General features: G+C 44.0%; 1 protein-coding gene across 1 annotated transcript; it reads left to right on the top strand.

The window, feature by feature from the left end:
* The first annotated feature begins 1,183 nt into the window (after positions 1-1,183).
* Positions 1,184-24,599, top strand: LOC134403279 (cystine/glutamate transporter-like). The gene is made up of 12 exons (XM_063133330.1): positions 1,184-1,677; positions 7,225-7,351; positions 9,221-9,336; positions 11,692-11,817; positions 12,761-12,860; positions 13,003-13,047; positions 14,503-14,626; positions 15,317-15,420; positions 21,120-21,216; positions 21,802-21,951; positions 22,951-23,128; positions 24,390-24,599. Exons 1-12 carry the CDS (start codon positions 1,461-1,463, stop codon positions 24,452-24,454), a joined length of 1,449 nt encoding a protein of 482 aa, XP_062989400.1. The 5' UTR covers positions 1,184-1,460; the 3' UTR covers positions 24,455-24,599.
* The last annotated feature ends 1,184 nt before the right edge of the window (positions 24,600-25,783 follow it).

Raw genomic sequence — 25,783 nt, 5'->3', positions numbered from 1 at the left:
GACTGTCTTCTTTACTGATAAATTGTAAACTGCTCCGAGAGCCTTTTTGGCTGAGGTGCAGGATAAAAAATACTCTAAGTAAATAAATAAATGTGGTGTCAATAGTATAGATATCCCCCTAATGTGATAAAAGTACCACAAGCAATCAATGGCTCCGGTCCAGGTTATTTGAAAGACCGTATTCTCCCTTATGAGCCTGCCCGTACTTTGAGACCTTATGGAGAAGCCCTTCTTTCAGTCCCACCATCTTCATAGGCGCCCTTGGTGGGAACATGGGAGAGGGCCTTCTCGGTGGCTGCTCCAATGCTTTAGAACTCTCTTCCCGGGGAAGCTAGACTGGCTCCCTCCTTGATGGGCTTTCGAAAACAGGCTAAAACTTGTTTGTTCCAGCAGGTCTTTGGAGAATAATCTGGCCCTCCATCTATGTTAATGACTTATAATTTTGTTGTGTATTTTAAACGTGGTTTTTTTCCAATGTATGTTTTAAACTTTGTAAAGCCGCCTTGAGGCCCAGTATTGGGCAAACGGTGGGATACAAATAAATATAATAATAATAATAATAATAACAACAACAACAACAACAACAACAACAACAACAACAACTTTATAATGGGCAAAATATCTGAGCTTCAAATGAGGCAAATGTCTGGGAAGTTTTTCTACCATTTATGTGTCTCATATTAGAGTTTGACCAAACACACTTGTGTGACCATTTCTTCACACACGCGCACGCACACACACACACACACACACACACACACATATAAAATTTATGTAGGGTGACCATATGGAAAGGAGGTCAGTTAAAGCTGCAGGAGCTATACTAGATTGGCAGGGCACCTGCAGCTTTAACTGTTGTGATGAAGAGGGAATTTCACCAGTTGCTGTGTGCCTATAAATGACACCTGCTGAAATTCCCTTTTCTATACAACTGTTAAAGATACAGCAGCCCTGTCCTCCTTTCCATAGGGTCACCCTATATTTATGGAACCAGACATTAGCTCCTGCTAGCTCATGGCTGGTGTTCCTTCCTGACTTTAACAACGCACGTCATTAACCAAACTTGGGGGCAATACCCTGTCTGGGAATGGACTTAGACATTCTGCAAACAAAGCCAAGTGGAATACATACAATCAGAACCAGCTCTTGGTATGGAAAACTGGGAACTGGACACACACACACACACACACACCACCTCACATTGGTTTCATGGGATTTGGGCCCCGGATGTCCCTCCCACCCAATATTTTTGTTTAAATATTTGTTTACTTCATGCTCCCATTATTTCCAAAGGCTTCCAGGCCAAACTGTGCTCTGCCTGTTAAGCAAAGAGAGAGGGAGGAAAAGAGAGGCAAGCTGACTGAGAGAACAGAGCCTCCACACAGGGGGTCAGGAAAGGAGCTCCCCATTGCGCTTGACCGAGAGACTTCCTGTGGTTCATTGGGAACATTAAGTAAGAAATGGGAGCCTGCAGGAAAAGGAAACCTCCAACGGACGGGAAGGAGGAGGCTGTTTTCCTGAGGAGGAAGATCACCCTCATGCAGGCCATTGCGTTGGCAGTAGGCACCATGGTGGGCAGTGGTATCTTCATTTCCCCCAAAGGGGTGTTACAAAACTCTGGCAATGTGGGCGTCTCGCTGCTTGTGTGGCTGGCTTGTGGGATCCTCTCTCTGTTTGGTGAGTTATTTGGCGTTTTCTCCCCCTTCAGTCACTCATTTTTTTCCAACCTGAGGTTATTACAAATAGGGGGGGGGGGGGAGAAACAGAACCACCTGCCCACCCCATAAAGTGTGAAGAGATTGTAGTATCTTAACTCAGAAGGACATATCCACACAGGAATTTAGGAGAGGGGGGTCCCTCAAAATGGACTCCTGTGGGGAGAGGGAGAATTTCCTGTTGAATGCAAATTGTGGGTTGGAACTGGGATCTGCCTTCCACCAGAGGAAAGGATATTTCTTGAGAGTAAAGGCTTTACTTGCCAAAGGTCCCTCCACTCAAATGTTGGGGATACCTTCTTCCCCCCCACACATACACCACAGTCCAACCCATTCAGCACGGTCTTGCTGTGTAGCATTTCCAGGGGGCTGGAGGGGGGCTGTGGGGTGGGGGGATGGAGAAGGCCCACTTCTATCGGTGCCATTGATCCATCTGAAATCGGGATCCAACTCCTAGGGTTAGTGCAGAATGCGTCATCTTTGCTGGCTTTGTGATGACACCCCTCCAGTTGCTATGGAAATAGCCAGGGGACCATTGTGGAACTCAGTGCAGGACAACATGTAAGGACCGGACACATGGAATAAAAGAATGATCATCTCCAGAGCATGTGTCCCTATTGGTCTCCCACTCTGGGTCAATGACATTCTTCGGACGCCTCTGCACAGTCGTTTCCTGCTTTCTTCATTAACCACTTTCTCACTAAGTACAGAAAAAGTGAATGGGGGTGGAGGAAGGAGAGTATTTTTTTTATTCATTTATTTTTTTGCAAGCTGAAGCACTGTATGCCTCTCTCTGGGAATCAACTTTTGTACCCAATGTTCCTCTGTTCTTTGGGCTCATGTGACCTGTTTTTCTTGTTCACGTCTCTGGTCCTCTGCCTCCACGCTCCTCCACATGTCATGGAGTTCAGCGGCCCTGTGTCTTTCTTAGATCTTTTCAGTCTCGGTGTGGTGGTTGCAATGGGAAACACCAGATCTATGTGGGCTCCCAACTTGTGTCTGCCACTTGTGAGTATCCACTGGCATGCAAAGGATTTGGAAAGCCATTGCAAACATTGCTATTCACTCAGTGGTGTTGGCATCCCTGAGGTGGCTATTCTTTTGAGTTGGCAAATTATGGCCAGCTCAGCCATATATCAAGCCAATGAGCACAATGGGCTTTTCTCCATGAGGCAATCAATCCACTGTATCTACTTTCAGTTTCAGCATTTCCTTTCCAGCTTTTCCACTATATAACCTCTAGGTGGCACTGTGGCATAGCAGAATAGCACAAAGAAGTGTTTTCTCTTTTGCTTTCACAATTAAATGCCACATTCCCCCTGCTCTAAAAAAAACCCTCACTTCTCTTTAGCGACAGAAGCAAAACTGGAGGGTCACAATGTCATCTAAAGAAGTTGTAAACACCTGTGAGTAGGGAATGATGAGCACACAATAAATGCCTCTTGTAGAAAAGCTCAGTGAGGAAGCATCAATATTTGTGATGAATGATCTTCAGTGTGTCAACCATTGTCCATAATCTGGATTAGATGGTTTTTGCCCATGTGCAGTGTGGGCGAGTGAGATCACATCTTCCCACCATACCTGCCAGATGTGCCTATCCCATCTCTAACACCTGAGGACATCCAAATTTCAATAAGGTTTATGCACAATCCAACCTTATTAGGCCTAAATTGCATGGTGGACTCATGAATTGAAAAGTTTGAGACACATGAGGCATGTATAAAGTGCTTGTGGAGCCATTGTGGTGTAGTGGTTAGAGTGTTGGACTGGGACTTAGGAGATCAGGATTTTATTCCTCACTCAGCCATGAAGATCAATGGGTGATTTTGGACCAGTCACTGACTCTTAGCCTAACCTACCTCACAGGGTTGTTGTGAGGAGAGAGCTGTGTTTCAGCCTCTAAATGGGCAAGTGAGAGTCACTGTGGTGTAGTGGCTAAAGTGTTGGACTGGGAGTCAGGAGTTGCAGGTTCTAGTCCCCACTTGTCCATGGAAGCCCACTGGGTGACTTTGGGCCAGTCGCAGACTGTCAGCCCAACCTACCTCAGGGTTGTTGTTGTGAGGATAAACATGGAGAGGAGGTGCCTTATATACGCTGTCTTGGGTTCCTTGGAGGAAAAAAGTGAGATATAAATATAATAGTAATACGAGGAAGAGGAAGAGGAGGAGGAGGAGGAGGAAGAGGAAGAGGAAGAGGAAGAGGAAGAGGAAGAAGAAGAAGAATGCTAGCATGCTAAACATTATGTGTGACTAGGTCAATGCGCATGGTAAGTACCTTTAACCATGGCAAGGTGGGCATGGAATGCTTACATATATACATTCCTTTTCTGTGACCCGATATGTCACATCTGTTTTAGCCTACCAAAACAGACTGAACAAAATTCGCATCCATCCCTAGTTATCAGTAACAGTGAATTCTAGGGGGTCTACATTGACCACAAAATGTGGTTCAGACCCTGAATGAGTTGAGAAACAGCCCAGTTCAGCCCAATTTGACTAGGCACAGAATACAATTTTTGATTCAGTTATCCGAAGCTTTGTTTTATAACTGGAAATCAAAAAATTAATCTAAGGGCACATCTAAATGGGCTCTTTAAATCAGCTTACCTCCTCATTTTCCCGTTGTTCGTCACATGACGCAGCCGCAAAGTCGCTGCAGTGCCGATGTATAGCCCTGAAAATGCGCATATTTGTACCTTCAAATATACGACTTTTCCAAAACCTTCAAGTTTACCCTGCTTTATCCCTTATGTGTCGCTGTGTGTGTGTAAATTTGGCTTTTGTGGGCGTAGCTTTGAGGGCAGGACAAAGTGATGTCACGTCTTGCCCATTTCCTGCCACACCTCTCACCCCCCATACCCCTTGCACACCTCTCTCATACCTGCCTGTTTCTGCAAGCAAGGGCACCAATTTCAATGGAAATAAAAGGGAGTTAGGTCGGCCTTTGTATTGTATGGGTGGACGGGACCTCACATCACATAAAGTCCATTTAAATAGAGAGCACTTAAGGGAGTCGACTGGGCACTCGATTGTATACATGCTGCTGCGCAGATTGGTAGACTGGGCCGTAAATTGGTAGACCGGACCACTGTTTCACTAAAAAATTGAAGGGAGATGATCGGTAAATGGGAGCGATTGCCTTTTTGGGTACCAAGGTGTGCACATCCTGCAGGTATTTACCTGCACAGATGCAAAGGATTGTGAGACCATGGTCGAGATTTGGCCATCGGGGGTGTACCTTCCCCAACATTATGGGTGGAACTTTGATGTCACCATTTCATTTTATCTTTCTTAGTTCTTTAATATAAGTAAATCTCGGTATGTAGATTTTAAATTATATGTTTAGCCATCCGGGCGTGCAGACTTCTGTACCCTTGTATGTGGATATATGCAGAGGTGTGCATGAAGAATGATACTTTTTTTAAAAAAAGTTCCCGCCCACGTGGAGCAATCTCGCTCTTCAAGGGCTCATATGGCAGGATTCTCCCCCCTTAAATTGAAGGAATAACGCGCTGTAGCTGCTGCAGTATGACGATGTGGGAGGAGAATGGAATCACAGAAAATGCAGGTTAAAAAACAATGAGGTGCAATCCCGGCATCTTGTAGATGACCACTAAGTGGGTGGGTGTTTGCTGTTTGACAGAGTTGAAATCTGTAGGCTTAGCAGCCCCCTGTGAGAAGCTGAAATCTGCTAAATTTCAGAGAAAGAGGGGCAGGGATCTGTGTGCGAGGTGACTGTATTTTGGTTTTGGTAAAATGCAAACTGCCAATGAGTTGTTTTTTAAATTCCATGGTGGATTTGGATGAAAATCGTAGGCATAATGGCCCCTTCTGAGGGGATCAAGCCTGCCATGTGTTCAGATGAATAGGTGCAGTCCTTCAAACAGATAACTGCCCTCTGTAAAGGAGGATACATGACCCCCCTCCCCAATTGACAGCTTCAGCCAGGCATTTTGGAGTAGCCATTTTAAATTGACCACAATGTCCCTGTGGAAATCTCATTCCAGGGCATTGTGGGGCATTTTAAATGGTGACTCATGTGTGTATGTGGGACTTAGGCAGTAGAGGTTCCCATGCCATTGGGGGCTGTAAATCCACTCTGGGTTTCAGTCAGTACCAGCCAGAACTCAAAAGGAGCTGTCCAAGGTAATAGACCTATTTTGGGACCAGGGTTCAGCACCTTAGATAGTTCTTTTAGAGTTCTGATGGTTTTGACTGAAGCCCAGAATGGATTTACCACCCACCAAAATTGGAGCCAGCAGCCTCCACTGGATTTACAACATGTGTCAGTGCTGCAGTGGACCCTGCCAGGATGTGAGGGCACCAGGCAGTTGCCCAAGGATGCCGTGTGTTGGCGCTAGGCTGGCGTGAACTTGTGGTTCTCAAGGGGTACGTTCCTCTGCATCTCATGCAGAACTATTTGGGATGGGGAGTTTGATGGATTTGAATTTTTATTGTTCTCTGAGTGATGAAATATCCAACAACAGTTCAGGTGAATTAATTGAACTCTTTTATTTGATTTTCTTTCTGTTTTATTCTTTCTGCTATTCTGGTTATATTTTCAGTGGCTATTTTACTTATGCTTTATTGTTTTGATGTTGCTTTTAAAAGCCTTTCTACACAAAGTTTTTATTGTGCATTCATGATTGCACACTCACAGTAGTTTGTGAGTCCTTTATACTGTGTCATCCTCCTCCAGGGTCTCTCCAGTGCTTTGTGACCATTAGCGTGCTTTGTTTGTTAATGAGGAAAGTGTGGCTTTTTTTCTGAAGGAAAGGAAAGGAACCTCTCATGCAAGCACTGAGTCATTACTGACTCTTGGAGGGACACCAGCTTTCACTGACGTTTTCTTGGCAGGCCTTATAGCGGGGTGGTTTGCCGTTGCCTTCCCTGGCCGTTATTACCTTTCCCCCAGCTAACTGGATACTCATTTTACTGACCTCGGAAGGATGGAAAGCTGAGTCGACCTGAGCTGGCTGCCTGAAACCAGCTTCCGCTGGGATCGAACTCAGGCCGTGGGGAGAGTTTCAGCTGCAGAAACTGTTGCTTTACTGCTCTGCGCCACACGAGGCTCTTAATGTGCAATTCTGCTATACCAGAGTGCCACCTAGTGGGTGTAAAATGTAACAAATAGAAAGGCAGAGAAATTCTGCATAGAATCCAGAAACAGAAGCCTCGGTAAAGATTCAGGTTAAAAGAAGAAAAGCCCTAAGAATCCCCACTCAATAAGTGGTCTATTCACCATCTCTCAACTCAACCTATCCTACCTCGCAGGGTTGTTATGAAGATAAAAACAAGGGAGCCTTATGTGCTCTCAGTTGGGCAGTATATATATTTAATAAATAAAATAAATGTGATGAAACATTGTGTAAAGACTTTAACGTCCTATATATGTGCCAATGCCATCTTATATATGTCTGCTCAAAAGTAAGTTCAATTGAGTTCCATGGGGCAAACTCCCAGCTAAGTGGATGCAACCCTACAACCTAAATCTCTTGTTTTGTTTCTAGGCGCTCTGTCCTATGCTGACCTTGGAACAAGCATCACAAAATCGGGGGGACATTACATTTACCTTTTTGAGACGCTTGGGCCGCTGCCAGCCTTCCTCAGATTATGGTCTGAATTTGTTATGATCCGGTAAGGGCAGCTTGACTTTCCATTGTTCTGCAAAAGGGGGAGGCATTCCAGACGATGGAGGAGTTTTATGGGGAGCTTTGTCTCTTTAAATCCCTCAACCGGGGGCATGTTCCAGCTGTGTTTTTCAAAGCAGCCAGCTGGCGAACGCAACACCACTGTGATCTAAGGAGGGAGAGGAAACGGCATCCGAGAAAGACACGGAGCAGTGGGGGGGAAGAATGAACCAAAGAAAGAACAACAGAGAAGTCCCCAGGGGAAAATCAAAACTGAAAACACCCACAGCCCCAAAGCCCATCTCCTTCAGTCATGAGATAGATTAATATTTTCTTCCAATAAGCGGACACCCATGCACTCTTTGCTGCAACAACAACGAATGTGTTCTGGCTCTATAGAAATCAGCTTGATAGATGATCTGCTCCTACCCACCCGCCCCCACCGTCCCAGAGAGCTCCTGGATAAAGATCTGCCACAGCACATCTGGGAGCTGCCTTTTCCGAGGCAAGTGAGCTCCCAGCTTATTCGAGAGAATCCTTTCAGTGCCGGGACGGATTCTCTCAATGCCCACCGCCCTATTTCAGCGCCAACGCGACATGCACAAATACTCCTCGAACATCTTGCAAAGGTCAGAACAATCAGTTCAGAGCTTGTTCCCTTTGTGTTTGTTTACTGTGTTGCCACACACACATGGGCAAGCCACAGAATTCAGAGACCAGGAAGTAGAGTGGAAGAGGAAAGATCTCCCACCACACCGGGCCAGAGAGATGGAGTATATTGTAAAGGGCCGGCCATCAAAATTCTATAAAAACAATTCCAGCGGGATCGTTGAGTGAGTCTGACATACAGTAGCTACACTTTACATTTCAAGGCTTTTTACCTCATGGTGTACATTTCCTTCTCTCTAGCCACATATGTGTAAGCAGACCTGAGCTGAATATTTGCTGAATTTGGGCTAGGGCCGTGAAATTTGAAAACAACAACAACAAATAGGAGTCTATAAGTAGTATCCAATATTAGTCCTACATAGAGAAGACCCATTGAAATGAATGAGACTTAGTTTAGTCACAACTGCCTTAAGTCCCATTCATTTCAATGAGTCTATTCTATGTATACTATCTAATTTCTCTAGCTTTTCAGGTGAACATACATTTCACTATCTGCGAGTCGGGATGGTTCAACATCCGCAGCAGTGACACATATCTTCCCTACCCCCCTTTGGGGGCAGCAGGAACATCCAAGCATTTGTTTCATCAGCTTGGCCACCATTTTGTTTCTTCTATAATGATCCGGATGCAGCATTTGAGGACAAATGATGGTTTGCACAAACCATACCTTGTGATATTTGGAATGGTAAACTTTGGTTTGCCTCAAATTAGAAGTGGGTATTCCTAAACCCTACCCTTACCTCAAACCCCATGCACACAAGGAAGGGGAAAGATGAGGAGAGGGTGTGTGAGGCTGAAGCTCATGGGTACTCCTTCCCATTTTCCAGATCATGTTTTGGAAGCAGTGAAGGCTGGTGGTTCCAATATCAATGGGGCTGTGAATCTATTCTGGTTTCAACCAGAACCAGCCAGAACTCTAAAGGAGCTCTCCAAGGTGCAGAGTCTATTTTGGGGGAGGTGTTAGCACCTTGGAGAGCTCCTTTAGAGTTCTGGCTGAAACCCAGAATGGACTTTCAGCCCCACCAAAATTGGAGCACCAGCCTCTACTGTTCGGAAGGTATTCTGAACACAACTATTGTTTTCATTTGTGATTTTGGCAAAGGAGAGAAACTGGCAATAGAGAGAAAACACAGCTGAGAGAGGAAGAGAAGACAGCCAAAGAAAAATAAAAATGCCTCTGATGCTGTTTCTTGGTTTCATATTCCAGTCCTGCAAATATGGCGGTGGTGTCGTTGGCATTTGGTCGATACCTCATTGAACCTTTCTTTGCCCCATGTCACGTCCCTGCCCTCGCTGTGAAATTGATCACTACAACAGGAATCAGTGAGTATCAATGAATACTAAGTATCATGGGCTGTCAGTCAATCCTAAAAACAGACTTGCTTAAGGTTAATTCCCACCAAAGTTTACTACTGATTACCTTTGCTCAGGATAAGGAGACAAAGTGCCAAGACTTTAGGGCCACTTACTCCATAGTAGTCCTATTCAAATTTGTGAAATTATACTGGCATAGTTCTAGATCATAGCCACTCTCCATAGGAGAATTACTGAGTGGGGATAGTCTCCAGTGTTAGTGCTACTTAGAGTAGACCCCTTGAAATGAATGTGAGTTGTTAGCTTTGACTGTCTTAAGGGTCATTTATTTCAATGTGTCTACTCTATGAAGGGCTAACATTGGAGACTATCCCCACTCAGTATTTCTCTCTTCCCAACAATTGGCATTGAATCAGGCCAGCAGTAGGTATGGGTGGTGCCTTCTCAGAACTTGATTACTTTAACGCCGAATAATGCCTCCCTCTGCTTTAATCTCTTGCTTTATCCTTCCCCATCCTGGTGTCCTCCAGATGTTTTAGGGCTACAACTCCCAGGATTCCTGATAATTGGCCATGCTGGCTGGGGCTGACGGGAGTTGAAGTCCAAAAAATCTGGAGGGCACCAAGACAGGAGAGGTTGAAGCAAGAGATTAAAGCAGAGGCAGGAAACACTGTGCCCTCTGGATGTTTTTGAGGCTATAACTCCCTATAATTTGGAAGAAGGGCTGTGGTTTCCCAATCTCAATCTAATAGCAGCACCCCTGCCAATTCCTAATTCCCATTTATGCCAGAAACCTTTTCTGGCGCTTACCAGACTCAGGCTCTAATTCAGCATGGGGAGAAGGACAGTGATGAGAGCAGAAGATGGACATTGGTGGAACAGGCACTTCCTCTAGGATGGTGGCCGCCCACCATGATGGTGGTCCTTGCTGCTGATGGAGCTGCTTATGTCACCACCTCCTCTGCATCTCAGCAGCCAACCAGGGCCCAGGGTGTCGGGCCTCATGAAACACAACAAACAGGAGCATCACACTGTTGCTTGAGCAACGTGCTGTCTACTTTCCCCTGCTCTACAGTTCCAAAACTCCATTATTATTATTATTATTATTATTATTATTATTATTATTATATTCATTTCTCTACCGCCCAATAACCAACGCTCTCTGGGTGGTTTACAACAATTCATAAGACAATAAAATACAGCATTAAAAATACAGCATAAAATACAGGCTAAAATTTAAATAGCTAAACTTTAAAACAATTTGGACAGCTAAAAACAGTTTCAATGAAATACTAGACCTGTTTAGATGACTGGCATAAATGCCCCATCATATGCCATTAAATGCCTGGGAGCAGAGGGAAGTCTGAACCCGGCACCGAAAGGATGACAACGTTGGTACCGGTTAGGCCTCTGGGAGCTCATTCCATAGTTGGTATCTGGTCATTGGCCATGCTAGCTGGGGCTTATGGGAGTTGTAGTCTAAAACATCTGGAGGGCACCATGTTGCAGAAGGCTGATAAGAAAGGCTGGTTTAATAACATCTGGGGAAAGACTGGTTTAGGGTCCAACTACACGTTATGTTATTTCTCTCTTTTTACTAGAGTGTTTGCAGCCCTAGTTCGGATCAGGTCCGCTGCACACTGAGAAAAGATTAAGCCTTCTCCACCCCCACAATTTGCTTCCTGAAATCCCCCACCCACCCCCTGCGTGGGGGTAAAAAAGAAAGAAAAATAGCTTCCATCGATGCCAGTTACTCTAGAGTTTTAAAGTGAAGAAAGCCTCAGCTACACATTATTCTATAATTATAACATGTAGTTCGACCCTTACAAGCATCTGGAGGAAGCCATGTTGAGGTGAAAGGCTAATTTAGGATCATTTGGAGCTTTTAAAAAGGGTGATTTAAAAACACCCGGAGGCTGATTTAGAAAGAGCAATCTTCTCGACTGTTTAAAAGCTTCATGCAAACAGAGGAGTTTCAATTTTTTTTCTTGGAGGCCTCCTCTGCCTTTCACAGCTTAGTGACTGGCAGAAATACAGGTGCAGCTTCCCACAGGGGGGAGATGCAACAACCGTCTGTTGAATTTCTGCCAGGGGGAAAAATTGCCAAGCATGGGTGATTTTTCAATGATCAGCACTTTTAAACAGCAAGTTCGGTGGGAAATGAAGGGTGATTAGAAATACTGCCAGCCCGACTAATTGTTCCGACACCCAAGTTGGCGTTTGTTTGTTTCATTGTCAATATTTTCAGAATGACGATCAAATAAAATTGCAATTGGGTCCCAAACAATGGGCCAAAAGCATAACTGAAACAATAACAGCCAGTCCTGATAGGTTTTCTACTCCATTTTCTCTCCTACCTCCCAGCCCTTGTAATAGCCCTGAACTGTTGGAGCGTTAGCTGGTCTGCCAACATACAGACGGTGCTCACGGCTCTCAAGATGGTCACCATTGGTCTGATTATCGTTCCCGGGATGATGGCGCTTGGCAACGGTACAATCAGTTGGAACTCTCATGTCAAGGGAGATGGGAAAAGGAACATCGGAAGGAGTGGAAGCTAGCAGGGACTAGGGTGACCACAGGGAAAGGAGGACTGGGCTCCTGTATCTTGAACAGTTGTAGAGGAAAGGGAATTTCAGCAGGTTTCATTTGTATACGTGTGTGTGTGATGTTCAACTGCCTATTATGCGTTAAATGTAAATATATGCAAAGTTAATGGTTTATATTATGCATAAAGTTCCAAGAAGTAAGTAGGCCTCAATGTATGTACAATTTCTATGCACAGGTTGCGTTCCTAAGTGGGGGTTGAATGCCTGAGTGCTGATTGGATGGTGAGAGTGGGAGGAGCTGGAGAAATGTAGCACTTTATATAGAGAGTCTGAGCTGACGGGAAGACAGTTAAGTAAGGGGTATGATAAGAGACAGAGTGTAAGATTCTGTGGGAGAAGCATATGAGGCAGAGAGTGTGTGGGTTATGATTCTGTGAAGTGAAAAGTAGAAGTGAGGTAGAGAGAAGTCGATGATTCTATGAGGGAAGTGGATGATTATATGAGAATGAAGATAGTTGAGTTATAGACCGTAGTATTCTATAGTGGAACCTTGTGAGAAAGAACTGACAAAAACCAATATGCTTGGAACCTTGTAACCCTATGCATTTGAACTGAAGAAACCAATAAGCTTAAATACATGCACTTAATAAATAAATTCATAAATTCCAATTACATTTAAACAACTGGTGTAGTTTTTCCCATCAGCTCCCACCAGCATTGGCAATGATCAGGGGTGATGGGAGTTGTAGTCCAACAACATCTGAAGTCCCATGTATTTCCCACCCCTGGACTAGAAGGATGCTGGATTTCGATCAGATACTGTATGTCTCTTCCTGTAACTGTTAGAAGTGTGTGTGGGAAACTGAATTTCTACCTTTTTTGATCAGGTCACTATGAAAATTTCCAGGATAGTTTTGACACAAGTTCGCTGACATTCGACAAACTGCCTCTCGCTTTTTACTCCGGGATGTTTGCCTATGGAGGGTGGTAAGTTTCTAAGTTATTATAGAAGTTCCCTTTACCATTTTCTTAAATGACAGAAAGGGCACGCGTGCAGTGCTACAGTTGTGGCGAGACTAACCTTGCAGTCCCTACGTTGCACAGTGATTCTTTCTTTATTTTTTTACAGGTTCTATGTAAACTTTGTAACGGAAGAAATAGTAAATCCTAAAAGGTGAGTGTGAAGGAATGAAACCGCTCAGCCATTTCATTTTGCTCTTCATGGTAAAATGGCTGCCTTCCCTTCAGACTTTGGGTCATTTGGTATTTAGCCGTTGTTCTTGCCAGGGGTTCAAGAGGTCATGGAAGGAAGGTACAACTAGTCAGCCCCAGAAACTGAAACCTAGTAGGGTAAAGGGGGGCAAAATATAGCGACCTATGGAAACCAGAAACTTAGCCCAAAAAAATCTAATGCCCCTCTGACTGGCTAAGAGGTCAGGAGTTTAAGTTGGAATAATGTATATAAGTTCCATGTGGAACCACCAGGAAAATGCCCTCAGATAACTTCAGTGACTGGTAAGGGAGATAACTTCAGGTTGGTAAGGGAGAAGCAGCTCTCTCAGGTATCCTGGTCTCATTTGCTTTAACACCATTCTCAAAACCCACCTTTTTCTGCAAAGGTTTTGGCACAATCTCTTACAGTGGCTGCTGTAACAAAGCCCAAGTATATTTAACTGAAATGCACTTTCTGTCACTACTTTTGCAATTCTCTCCCTTCCTTCTGTTATACCCCACCACCACCACCACCAATGTATATACTTAGTTCAGGACCTTTTCTCATACTTTGTATAGCACCATGCAAATTGATGGCACTCTGTATCATCATTCTATAAATACATTAATAATACAGTGTAAGATAAATCTTCTGCCAGCATATAATGTAGTGAACACGAGGTGTTCAGGCTGAAAACGTGTCCCTCATGGTGAGAACATTTCCATACCACCCTTCAAACAATTTAGGATTTCAAATTCAGAGGAGATATTATGAAGACTCAAGTTGTTCCTATTTTCAAAGTGGGTCTATTTAAGAATAACTTAACAGTGGAGGAAATATGGGGTAGGTAGGGCAGAATTATGGGGAAAGACTGAAAGAACTGGGCATGTTCAGCCTTGAGAAGGGAAGACTTGAGGGGAGACATGATAGCACTCTTCAGATACTTGAAAGGTTGTCACACAGAGGAGGGCCAGGATCTCTTCTCGATCCTCCCAGAGTGCAGGACACGGACTAATGGGCTCAAGTTAAAGGAAGCCAGATTCTGGCTGGACATCATGACAAAACTTCCTGTTAGAGCAGTATGACAATGGAACCATTACCTAGGGAGGTTGTGGGCTCTCCCACACGAGAGGCATTCAAGATGCAGCTGAACAGCCATCTGTCAGGTATGCTTTAATGTGGATTCCTGCACTGAGCAGGGGGTTGGACTCGATGGCCTTATAGGCTCCTTCCAACTCTATGATTCTGTGAATTCACATTGAGTTGTGAACCAATTAAAACTCCTGAATTTCTTTATTTCTTACATTATTCTTACATTCATACGTTCTATACTTATGAAGGAGAAAACAGCTGTAGGCCAAAGGAAAATGTTCATCTATGGCTGAACTGTGTAAAAGACAGGTTTTTATTCTTCAGGAATATCCCACTAGCTGTTATGGTCTCCTTAGCCGTGGTTACAGTATGCTACATCCTTACCAATGTGTCTTACTATGCAGTCCTGACACCGCTAGAAATTCTCAATTCCGACGCAGTGGCTGTGGTAAGTCTGATGAAACTCTCGCTATTTGTATTTTATAAATCGGTATTTACCAAGGTTAGGTTTGGAGAAGGAGAGGGTTTAAAAGGCCTGTTTGGAAATCAACTCAAGCTTAATTAAAGAAAATAACAGACTGTGAATTCTAGCGCCTAAAGCGGACATCTGTTTTCATGGGCAGTGAAAAGGAAGATGAGCTCACCTCTCCAAACAACAAGCAACAACAATTCTAGAAGAATCTTTTGTTTGTATACCTATCTATACACGAGCAAAGCCAGATAGATATTACAGCCTACTAGATTTTGAGCCTTTCCAGAGTGCGAGACTTCTACTCAGAGTAATGTGATTTTTTAATTGTTATCTATCTGCTATCAGGAGAAGACTTTTCTCTTTGGTCTGTCAAGCTGCATTTAAACAAAAAAATAGTTATGTCTCACTTTAAATGTGGCCTCTGTTGTTGTCTGACTGTATTAGCTCTGTTGTCTGACTGTATTAGCTCTATTGACCTTCTTTTCTTTCCAAAACATGATTTTTGGAAATTGTTTTATTGTATTTCTTATTATTGTTAGCTGCCTTAGGTGCTACCTGCAGAAGGAAATTGAAATAATAATGAATTTCCTCTCCAGAAAGATATAGAAATATACAGAGGGAAGGGTAGAGTGATGGTCTGATTGGATTTTCTGGGTTTATTCCTAGAGTTTTGCTGATAAAGTTTTCAAGAGCCTTTCCTCTGTGATTCCAATCCTTGTAGCTCTATCCTGTCTTGGTGCTTTGAATGGAGGAATCTTTGCTTCATCAAGGTAAAGGCTTCGGAATATCTTCTCCTAATGATGTATGTGTATGTTTCAGACACTGTCTACAGTTCCTGATCTGTCAATGGCTCTCTCATCTCCCAAAATGTTAGGGCAAAAGCAGGAGCGAAAGAAGCTATCTTTCCACTGTAGAGAAATTGCATTTTTTTTAAAAAAAAAATCACCATTTCATCCAAGTGTACAACATGAAAAGTGTACATTTTTCTGTATTAATTTTATGTATTTATTTATTGCATTTATATTCCACCATTTTTCCTCCAAGGAACCCAAGGCGGCGTACATAATCCTCCTCCTCTCCATATTTATCCTCACGACAACCCTGTGAGGTAGGTTGGGCTGAGAGTCTGTGATTAGGCCAAAGACACTCAGCAGGCTTCCATGGCTGAGTGGGGACTGGAACCTGGATTTCCCAGCTCCCAGTCCAACACTCTAACCACTATACCACATTGGCTCTCATTTGCCCATTTAGAAGCTGAAACATAGGGGTGTTGAACCTCTTTCACCCTGACAGCCAAATTCAAAAATACCAAGCAGGACATGACACTTTGAAAATGGTTTGAAAACTGTAGATGGAGTGTGTCCTGGGCCCCCAACAGTTGTCACTACTGCTATAAACTGTTTCAAAGCAGTAGTGATCTTGCCATGGATATTTTCACTTAAAGCTCTTACTGCCAGTGACTTAGGAGAAGCATTTCAATCTTTTAGAATGGAGAAAAATGCACAAAAACAGAAGGGGTGGAGCCAGGGAAAGGAGGTGTGACCATCTGGGGAATCCCAGAGCACAGGATTGTGACCTAGGGTGGCCTGGTTTGGGCCTATAGGCCTGAGATTCTGTAACCCTGGTGTAACAGGAAGCGGCTTCCAAACATCAGTAAATTGTGGCATAAGAAACTCAGCACAAATCTAGCATATGAGTAGTATATACATCTCTCCCCATAGTCAAGCACACTGGTGTGGGTCAAAAGAGCAAGCTGCCCCCTAACTTGACATTTCAAACTCAACACAATGCACATGAACAACAATAGTGGATTCCAGCTACTTGGTAATTTCAAACACAATTTGGAGGAATATTCCAGCCAATAGCCTGATGGTGGCAATTTAAGACTAGGAGAAACTAGAAGGTCATCTTGGATGATGGTTAGATTTCAGTCTAATAAAAACAAGTCTCCAACATTTCAGACATATTAGGCAACATTGCTGTTGAGGTTGTAGTGCAGCTTTCCCCAAACTGGTGCCCTCCAGATGTTTTGGACTTCAACTCCCATCAGCACCAGCCAACATAACTAATGGTGCATCTGGTTCACCACACAGGTGGTAGTGCATATGCAACTCATAGAATCATAGAATAGCAGAGTTGGAAGGAGCCTACAAGGCCATCGAGTCCAACCCCCTGCTCAATGCAGGAATCCACCCTAAAGCATCCCTGACAGATGCTTGTCCAGCTGCCTCTTGAAGGCCTCTAGTGTGGGAGAGCCCACAACCTCCCTAGGTAACTGGTTCCATTGTCGTACTGCTCTAACAGTCAGGAAGTTTTTCCTGATGTCCAGCTGGAATCTGGCTTCCTTTAACTTGAGCCCGTTATTCCGTGTCCTGCACTCTGGGAGGATCGAGAAGAGATCCTGGCCCTCCTCTGTGTGACAACCTTTTAAGTATTTGAAGAGTGCTATCATGTCTCCCCTCAATCTTCTCTTCTCCAGGCTAAACATGCCCAGTTCTTTCAGTCTCTCTTCATAGGGCTTTGTTTCCACACCCCTGATCATCCTGGTCGCCCTCCTCTGAACACGCTCCAGCTTGTCTGCGTCCTTCTTGAATCGTGGAGCCCAGAACTGGACGCAATACTCTAGATGAGGCCTAACCAGAGCCGAATAGAGAGGAACCAGTACCTCACGTGATTTGGAAGCTATACTTCTATTAATGCAGCCCAAAATAGCATTGGCCTTTCTTGCAGCCATATCACACTGTTGGCTCATATTCAGCTTGCAGTCTACAACAATTCCAAGATCCTTCTCGTTTGTAGTATTGCTGAGCCAAGTATCCCCCATCTTGTAACTGTGCATTTGGTTTCTATTTCCTAAATGTAAAACTTGGCATTTATCCCTATTAAATTTCATCCTGTTGTTTTCAGCCCAGGACTCCAGCCTATCAAGATCACTTTGAAGTTTGTTTCTGTCTTCCAGGGTATTAGCTATCCCACCCAATTTTGTGTCATCTGCAAATTTGATCAGCGTTCCCTGCACCTCCTCGTCCAAATCATTAATAAAAATGTTGAAGAGCACTGGGCCCAGGACTGAGCCCTGCAGTATCCCACTCGTTGCCTCTCCCCAGTTTGAGAAGGTTCCATTGATAAGTACTCTTTGAGTCCGATTCTGTAGCCAACTGTGAATCCACCTAATAGTTGTTCCATCTAGCCCACTTTTAGCTAGTTCGTTAATCAGAATATCATGGGGCACTTTGTCAAACGCTTTGCTGAAGTCAAGATATATGACGTCCACAGCATTCCCACGGTCCACAAGGGAGGTTACCTTATCAAAAAATGAAATCAAATTTGTCTGACAGGACTTGTTCTTGACAAATCCATGTTGGCTTCTAGTGATCACTGCATTGATTTCAAGGTGTTTACAGATTGACTTCTTTATAATCTGCTCCAGAATTTTCCCAGGGATGGATGTCAGACTGACTGGTCTGTAGTTCCCAAGTTCCTCCTTTTTGCCCTTTTTGAAGATAGGGACAACGTTAGCCCTCCTCCAGTCGTCCGGCACCTCACCCGTCTTCCATGATTTTGCAAAGATAATAGACAAAGGTTCTGAGTTCTTCCACTAGCTTCTTCATTACTCTAGGATGCAGTTCATCGGGCCCTGGAGATTTGAACTCATTCAAGGAAATTAGGTGTTCTTTGACCATTTGTTTATCAATCTCAAACTGTAATCCTGCCCCCTCAACTTCTGCTTCACTTTTTCCAGGGGGGTCATAGACCCGCTTTTGAGAGAAGACTGAGGCAAAGTAGGAATTGAGCACTTCAGCCTTTTCTTTGTCATCTGTTATCAATTTGCCATCCTCATTAAGCAGTTGAACCACCATTTCTTTCCTCTGTCTTTTACTACTCACATGTCTGAAGAAAGCCTTTTTATTGCTTTTAGCATCCCTCGCTAATCTCAGCTCATTCACAGCTTTAGCCTTCCTGATGCCATTTCGGCACTTCTGCGCCACCTGTCTGTACTCTTCTTTTGTAGCCTGGCCTTCCTTCCACTTCCTATATGTATCCCTTTTTGTTTTCAGGTCATCTCTAAGCTTTTTGTGGAGCCACATTGGTTTCCTCTGTTGTCTTCTATCTTTTCTCCTTGTTGGAATTGTTTGTAACTGTGCCTTTAAAATTTCATTTTTTAAATACTCCCACCCATCCTGCACTCCTTTTCTCATTAGGCTCCCTTGCCACGGGACCTTACTTATTATAGTTCTGAGTTTATTAAAATCAGCTTTCCTAAAATCCAGAGTACGTGTATGGCTACGCTCGACTTTTGTCTCCTTCATAATCAAGAATTCAAGTATGACGTGGTCACTTTCCCCCAGAGTTCCCGTAACTGCCACTTTATCCACTAAGTCATCCCTATTGGTCAATATCAAGTCAAGGATTGCTGATCCTCTAGTTCAGTGGTTCCCAAAGTGGGCGGTATTGCCCCCTTGAGGGCGGTGGGATTACATAGGGGGGCATTAAGAGGCAAAGGGACAGCAGGGGGCGCTCGAGGTGGTCTCTCCAGAAGGTCCTAAAACCCAGGGACCGAGCAGGAAAGAGCGGCAAATTCAGCTGCTCTCCCCATACTGCTCCTGCTCAGGAAGGACTTTCTCACTCACACAGCCGCTCTCTCCTCCTATCTCAAGCCCACAGCGGCCCCACCAGAAGTAGGGGGTGGGGGAAGCACCCACAGGAGGCAGCAGAGCAGGAAACAGCGGCGGATTCAGCTGCTCTGCCCACTCTTCTCCTGCCTAGGAGGGCCCAGGGCTTCTTTCCTGCTGGAGCCACTGCCGCCCGCTTGCTCGCTCCCTCCCTTGGCCAGAGCTGCTCTCTCCTACAAGCTGCCCCGGCAGACCTCTCGCGATAGTTGCTGCACAAGGCAGGAGCATCAGCCATGTGGCGGAGAGGAAGGAGCACTTGGAGGATGGCGGGCGGCAGAGCAGCTGCCAAGAACAGCAGTCAGCCAGCAGGCTGGGTGGGGAGCAGGACTGCTTGTGCTGCTGCAAGGTATCACCAGGCTCCCTTCCCCTGTCAGGAGTTGCAGATTGGGGCCATCTCCCCTCTGAGCTGCTGCCCTCCTGTCCTAATCAGCCCGGCAGCTATTGTGAGGCTTGGGGGGAGGGGGGGTTGGAGAGAGAGAGAGATGCTGTGTGTCTGTGTGTGTGCTCCCACCCCAAAAAAAATCTGGACTACAACAGGATTGGGAGAGAAAAGAAAAGGGGGAGGGAGAGAGAATTGCAATTCCCCAGGTCCTTCCTGGCTAAAGAAGATTCAGCTGCACCTTTTTCCAGAATGCTTGCTGAAACAATTCCTATCTGCCCTTGCTTATTTCAGGGTGTCCAACCCCCTTTTTTCGAGCGTTCTTTCGGTAAACATGGTATGTGTGTATCTTGTGTCACCATAAAAACAGAGCTGCAACACAATCCTAAGTATGTCTACTCAGAAGTAAGCCCCACTGAGATCAATAGAACTTACTCTGAGGTAAACGTGCATAGGATTCAGCCTGAAAACGAAGAGAGGGTGGAGAAAAGACTGGAGAAAAGACAGGAGAAAATGAATTGTAGAAATAGAATAGCAAGGTAACTGTGGGATATTTAACCATATTTAAAGACAATAAGTACAGTAAAATTAGTGCCCCTCTACTTCAGTCCCAGCCAGATTGTCCATAGGAAAACTCTGTACCAGGTGGCAGATAATTATTTTTAAATTTTAATTAAAAACATTATCCTTTCCTATAACAAAATGGTGCTTACTCCTAAGTAAGTGTGTTCCACTGAAGAAGGAAATCCTATTTGATTCCTGTATTCATGCTAGTGTGACATGATAAGTTAAAGGCACAATTTTATGCATGTTTAGACAGAAAAAAGTCCTTCAACTCCAAGAATCCCCTCTAAATGGGAAGCACCCGCCCCAGGCTTGCCGAGGGAGGGAGGGAAAAAAGAGAGAGAGCCTGTTTGCAGCCAGCATGGCAGGGCACACCAATTGGATTTTGAATAAAGTATTCAATTAATTGTTACTGTTTTGAATTTTATTGTTATTATCTTCCTTGGTGGGTCGTTGAAAACCACTATTCTGAATAATGATTTTTATAGTGTAGGGTAGTGGGGCGCTGGGCATGAGTTTGTGGAACCAAGGGGGCGGTGACCTGAAAAAGTTTGGGAACCACTGCTCTAGTTCCTTCCTCCACTTTCTGTAGGAGAAAGTTATCACCCACACATGTCAGGAATTTCTTGGAAGGGCCACTTTTGGCAGTATTGGTCTTAGTATTGGTCTTAGTATTTGGCAGTATTGGTCTTAGAACTGAGGAGTTCTAAGATAAAATACACTTATTTATGCAAGGAGCATCTTAAAGCGCCTGCTGTAATACTGGTACAAACAAGAGAAGCTTGATTCAGTGTGCAGGGACTACTTGACAGTTTCAAATTGCACCAGATTTAAAGCTGGCTTTGTTCTACAGGATGCCGTTTGCAGCAGCACGGGAAGGACAGTGGCCAGCTCTCTTTTCAATGATCCACCTTCAAAGGCACACTCCTCTCCCAGCCCTGATATTAATGGTATGAGCATGGAAAAGGTTTGGAATGATCAGGGAATGAATCCGCCCAGCTCCCTACTCATATATGAATGAAAGGGCATTTGGATATGAGAAGAAAACATTTCTCTTTTACAGAATGGTCCATTATGATCTATAGTCCTTTGATGTTGCAGTTGTTTTCCTGCCCATTGGTAAAGCAGCAAAGTCAGTGGAGGCTGGTGGCTCTGATGTCAGTGGGGTTGTGAATCCGCTCCGGGTTTCAGTCAGAACTCTAAAGGAGTTCTGGTGCACAGCTTCCATTGGTCAAAATATGTCATGACTCATGTGGCAACAGCCCTCACTAACCTGTCAGTAAGCCCAGCTTACTATTTGGGACGGGTTCACGAAATAGAACTCAAAGTGAAATTTGTTCTTGGAAACCAATCCAATATACATTGGTTTCTACAACTCTCCTGGAATCAGGTCAAAAAAACTGCACACAAGGAAAATCTTGTCTGCAAATCAATTTTGTGTTATACATGACAAGGTATTAAAATAGTGAGAAATACAAATGGTTGTATATTATGTTGCTATATTTCCCCACTACAAATTTTCTTTCTGTATCCAGTTGCCATTGATCTACTTGATGGTATCCATTGGTGACCTCTATGGACTGTTGAACTTCTATAGCTTCTCACGCTGGTTCTTCATTGGCCTTGCTACTTTGGGGCTCATAGTACAGCGTTATCGGCACCCAGAAATTCCAAGACCCTTTAAGGTAAGAAGGTCAAGATTGGAGCTATTGAAGAAACGGGAAAGGATAGAGCTGCAGTTCTATGATGGCCTATTTAAAAAGAGATGTAAGCACATACAGGGAAGGCAAAGGGGGGAAATCTCAGAGCACACAAAACTGAACTTTTTGACCTAGTGCAGGCATAAACTGCTTAGAGGTATTTTTAAATATAGTCAATGGTATATAAATCTATAAAATAAGTAAATAAATAAAATTATGCTAAAGAGTGGTTTGTTGCCCAGATTTTATAACATCCCACACATACATTGAAGCCATGGTTTAATTTTCCAAACTCAGCTTAGAGGAGAACACCAGTCTCGGATCGGTATTTTTACCATACAAGCAGAAAGGTGTAGGAACTACCTTAACCACAACTTGCTCAAGGCAGATGAAACTCTTAACACCAAACCATGTTTTGACATACTGGTATACAACCAATCACAGGATGAAAACTAAACAGGACAAAAGTGAATCAAGGCTAAGAAGTGGAAGCAGGGAGAAACCGTCACAACCATGGGCCAATATTTAGAAAGATGCCACAAAGAAATCGAACACTAGCTCTTTTTTCTGTATCGCTTAAAAAACAACCCACCAAATGGGTTAGAAACATTGTTATAATAGTATTACTAGAAAATGTTTAGAGCCAGTATGGTGTAGTGGTTAGAGTGATGGTCTGAGACTCAGGAGACCCAAGTTCTAGTCCCCACCTGACCATGAAGCTCACTGGGTGACTTTGGGCCAGTCACAGACTCTCAGCCTAACCTAGGACCACCATTTAAGCTGCTTTGGGCTGGCTGCAGGAAAGATGGCATATAAATGTAATAAATGCATAAACAGTGCAAGAGTGGGTTACGGCTTCCTCCATCTTGAGTAATTAAACGTGATACATTTGGACCACTCCTCAACATGTTTAGAAAAACACGATCTGTTGTCTATATGCTTAAGATAGACCTTTTGATTCCCATTTAACCCTCTTTCCTTTAGGTGCCACTGTTTTTCCCACTAGTATTCACAACAGCCTGTTTCTTCATTGTGGGGACATCCCTGTATTCCGATCCCGTGAACACCAGTATAGGTTGCGCTGTAACTCTGTCCGGGCTGCCTGTCTACTATCTGGTGGTTCAAAAAACTAGGATACCAGGCTGCTGCACTTCCAAGTTCAGTAAGTATGGCTAGTGGTGCTGTCAGGTTTGAGGGTGCCCTGAACAATATGCCCTTTTCCACCCACTGCCCTGCTGTCTCTCTCTCTCCTCCCCGCCCCCTCAACCATCCTGGTTGCTCACCTCCTGTCAATCTCTTTTTTAAAAAAAGCTAAACCCACGTGGCCCATAAATTGTGCACCTCTGATGCAGAGTGAATCCTTCGCAAGGAGTAACAACTACCACAGCCAATTAATGAGCACTGGGTGTGCTTTTATGAGCATTACCCTGAAAGTTACCTGAGGCTCAGGAAGAAGCCTCACAGGTTACTGTTGTCCATCCTAGACTAAACTTTAATTAGGGCTGATTTCTGCTGCATGTACATGGGTGTTTGGAGCTCTAGATTCCAAAAAAGGAAAAGGGAATATTTGTTTCTTACTGTTTAGAAATGCATGTTTATGTATTTTATATTTACTGTTGTTCCCCGCCTCGATCAAAATGGAGAGGCGGGTAAGAAATAAATTATGTCTCACCTTCACACTTTGGGCCACAAACATTGACATGTGTGGGTCAACTGTGAAATTGGTCCTAATTTATGCTAATTTTGAAGCTCCCTTTTAAAAGTGTTGAGCTGCCATAGTTGATGCTATGCTTGGGTGTACAACCTGTGAGCCACCTGCAGCCCCTGGCTGTGTGTTGCGTGGCCCCGTGCTTCAGCCATCAAATTCCTCCTCTCTTCACAGCCTCTGGCCCCCTGCTCACACCAGGTGTGGCCATCAGGGCCAAAACAATGGTGCACCTTTGTTGTATATGCATGGTAAACTTTTGATTAAACTTATGCAAATTAGGAAAAATATAATCAGTGCATAAATTATACTTCCAGGAGCTCCACAGTGACAGAAACAGGCAAGAGCACTTTAGCAAGTAGCCCTTCTTTCCAAGAAATTATATACAGAAAGGAGCAATGAAGAGGAAATCTTCCGCAGGCATTCCTCAAAGACATTTCACACCTTACCAAAATTAGCAAGTACACACCTGGATGCCTTGTTAAGTAAACTTACAAAAGCCATACTAGTATTTTTAATTACATGTACACAGAGGGAGACAAACCAGATAGGTGCACACTTCATAGAGATCATCAGAGCTAACATGTGAACCTGAATCCAATTGATGAAGCAGCCCAAGCTTTTTGGTTTTGCTGAAGAGAAACACTGAATGATGGCTCTCTCAAACGAAATCCTTCCTTTTTCTTTTTTTCTTTTCTTTTTTGGTGCATTTCTTTAGACGCCTTGACTGTGAAACTGCAGATCCTGATGAAAGTGGCTCTCCAGGATGTCCAGACTTATTGAAGGAGTTGTGCGTCTGAGCAAAGAATGTACAGGCCTCGAGGGAGCTCCTCACACTCCCAACAGTGAGGAACACATCTCCAGTCCTTTTAAGCAACAGGGAGAGGAGTGTGATAAGCCCTCATCTCCCTTCCAATTAGCCAGAGCGGTTATCTTTGGCACAACAGTTCCAACAAGCACATCCCATCTTTGCTAATATGCTAGTATGTAAAGCTCAGTATATAGCAGGGGTGGGCAAACTGTGGCCTTCCAGATATTTTGGCCTACAACTCCCCTAGTTGGGAGTTGACTGACAAGAGTTGATAGGCCGAAACATCTGAAGGGTTGGCTCACTCCTACTACATAGGCTACTAGGGCAGATTTAATGGGCCAGACCAATGGTAAATCTAGTACATACCAAGCTCTGCAGCATCAAAGCTACTGCCCAGGTGAGGAACGTTGTTCACCTCTCTCCTGATTGGGAGTGAAAATGGAAAATTCTGTATCAACTCACAAGATCAATGTGACTGTCACATAAAGATAGGCAATTGGATTTTTAGGGTAATCATTATACAATGGCTACTTTCCAGTGCTGGGGTAAACGGAAAAACAAAATTAGCTCTGGGTTTACCACCACTGGCTTCATTTGTATTATGTTCCATAAAACTTAACACTGAAGAAATTAGTAGCTTTGAAACATGGGCCTACCTCAGAATGCATAGATCTGAGGGTTTGTGGTCAAGGAATATAAATAAATCAAATGGTATCAATATCTCCATAAAAATGACTCGGAAGCTTGTCTGGCCCAGAATATAAAGAGACGTGACACAGTTTTGCAGAACCCAATTCCTTTTTGGAAGACAGGCAGTTAAAAGATTAAATTCTAGGCTATTCATTTAAGGGTAAACCCATGGTTAGCAGACAGTGTGCAAGACTGATTTGAGCAAAAGCATTCCATTTTCAGTATGAAAAGGTATTTGGAAATAGGGGGATTCACTTTCTAGAGATGTAAATATTGAGGCAGGTTTCCAGATTAGTCAATGGGCAGTATTCAATCCTGCCTGCCAGTGCAACGGGGAGCTAGTGGCTCCAGGAGCAAGAGGAAACGTTAGTTTCTACAATGCAGCAGTACAACAGAGCTTCCAGAAGCTGTCCCAATCTAGAAATAAGCCTTTCTGCTTGTTTCCAAGGATGCTTTAAAAACTTCTAGCTTTATGTTGTGCAAGCAGGAGTGCAGTGTCAGTATAAGAGTACCCATTGTTACTTACTCTTGCAAAGTTAAAAGTAATTATAGGTCAGGAGAAAGACTATGGTAAGTCTGTAACCAAAAAGGGACTCTTCCCGCGCTCCCCA

This window comes from Elgaria multicarinata, chromosome 9, assembly GCF_023053635.1.
Source record: "Elgaria multicarinata webbii isolate HBS135686 ecotype San Diego chromosome 9, rElgMul1.1.pri, whole genome shotgun sequence".
NCBI lineage: Eukaryota > Metazoa > Chordata > Lepidosauria > Squamata > Anguidae > Elgaria > Elgaria multicarinata.
Note: the sequence above shows the minus strand (reverse complement) of the source record. Positions and strands in the feature narration are given on the sequence as shown.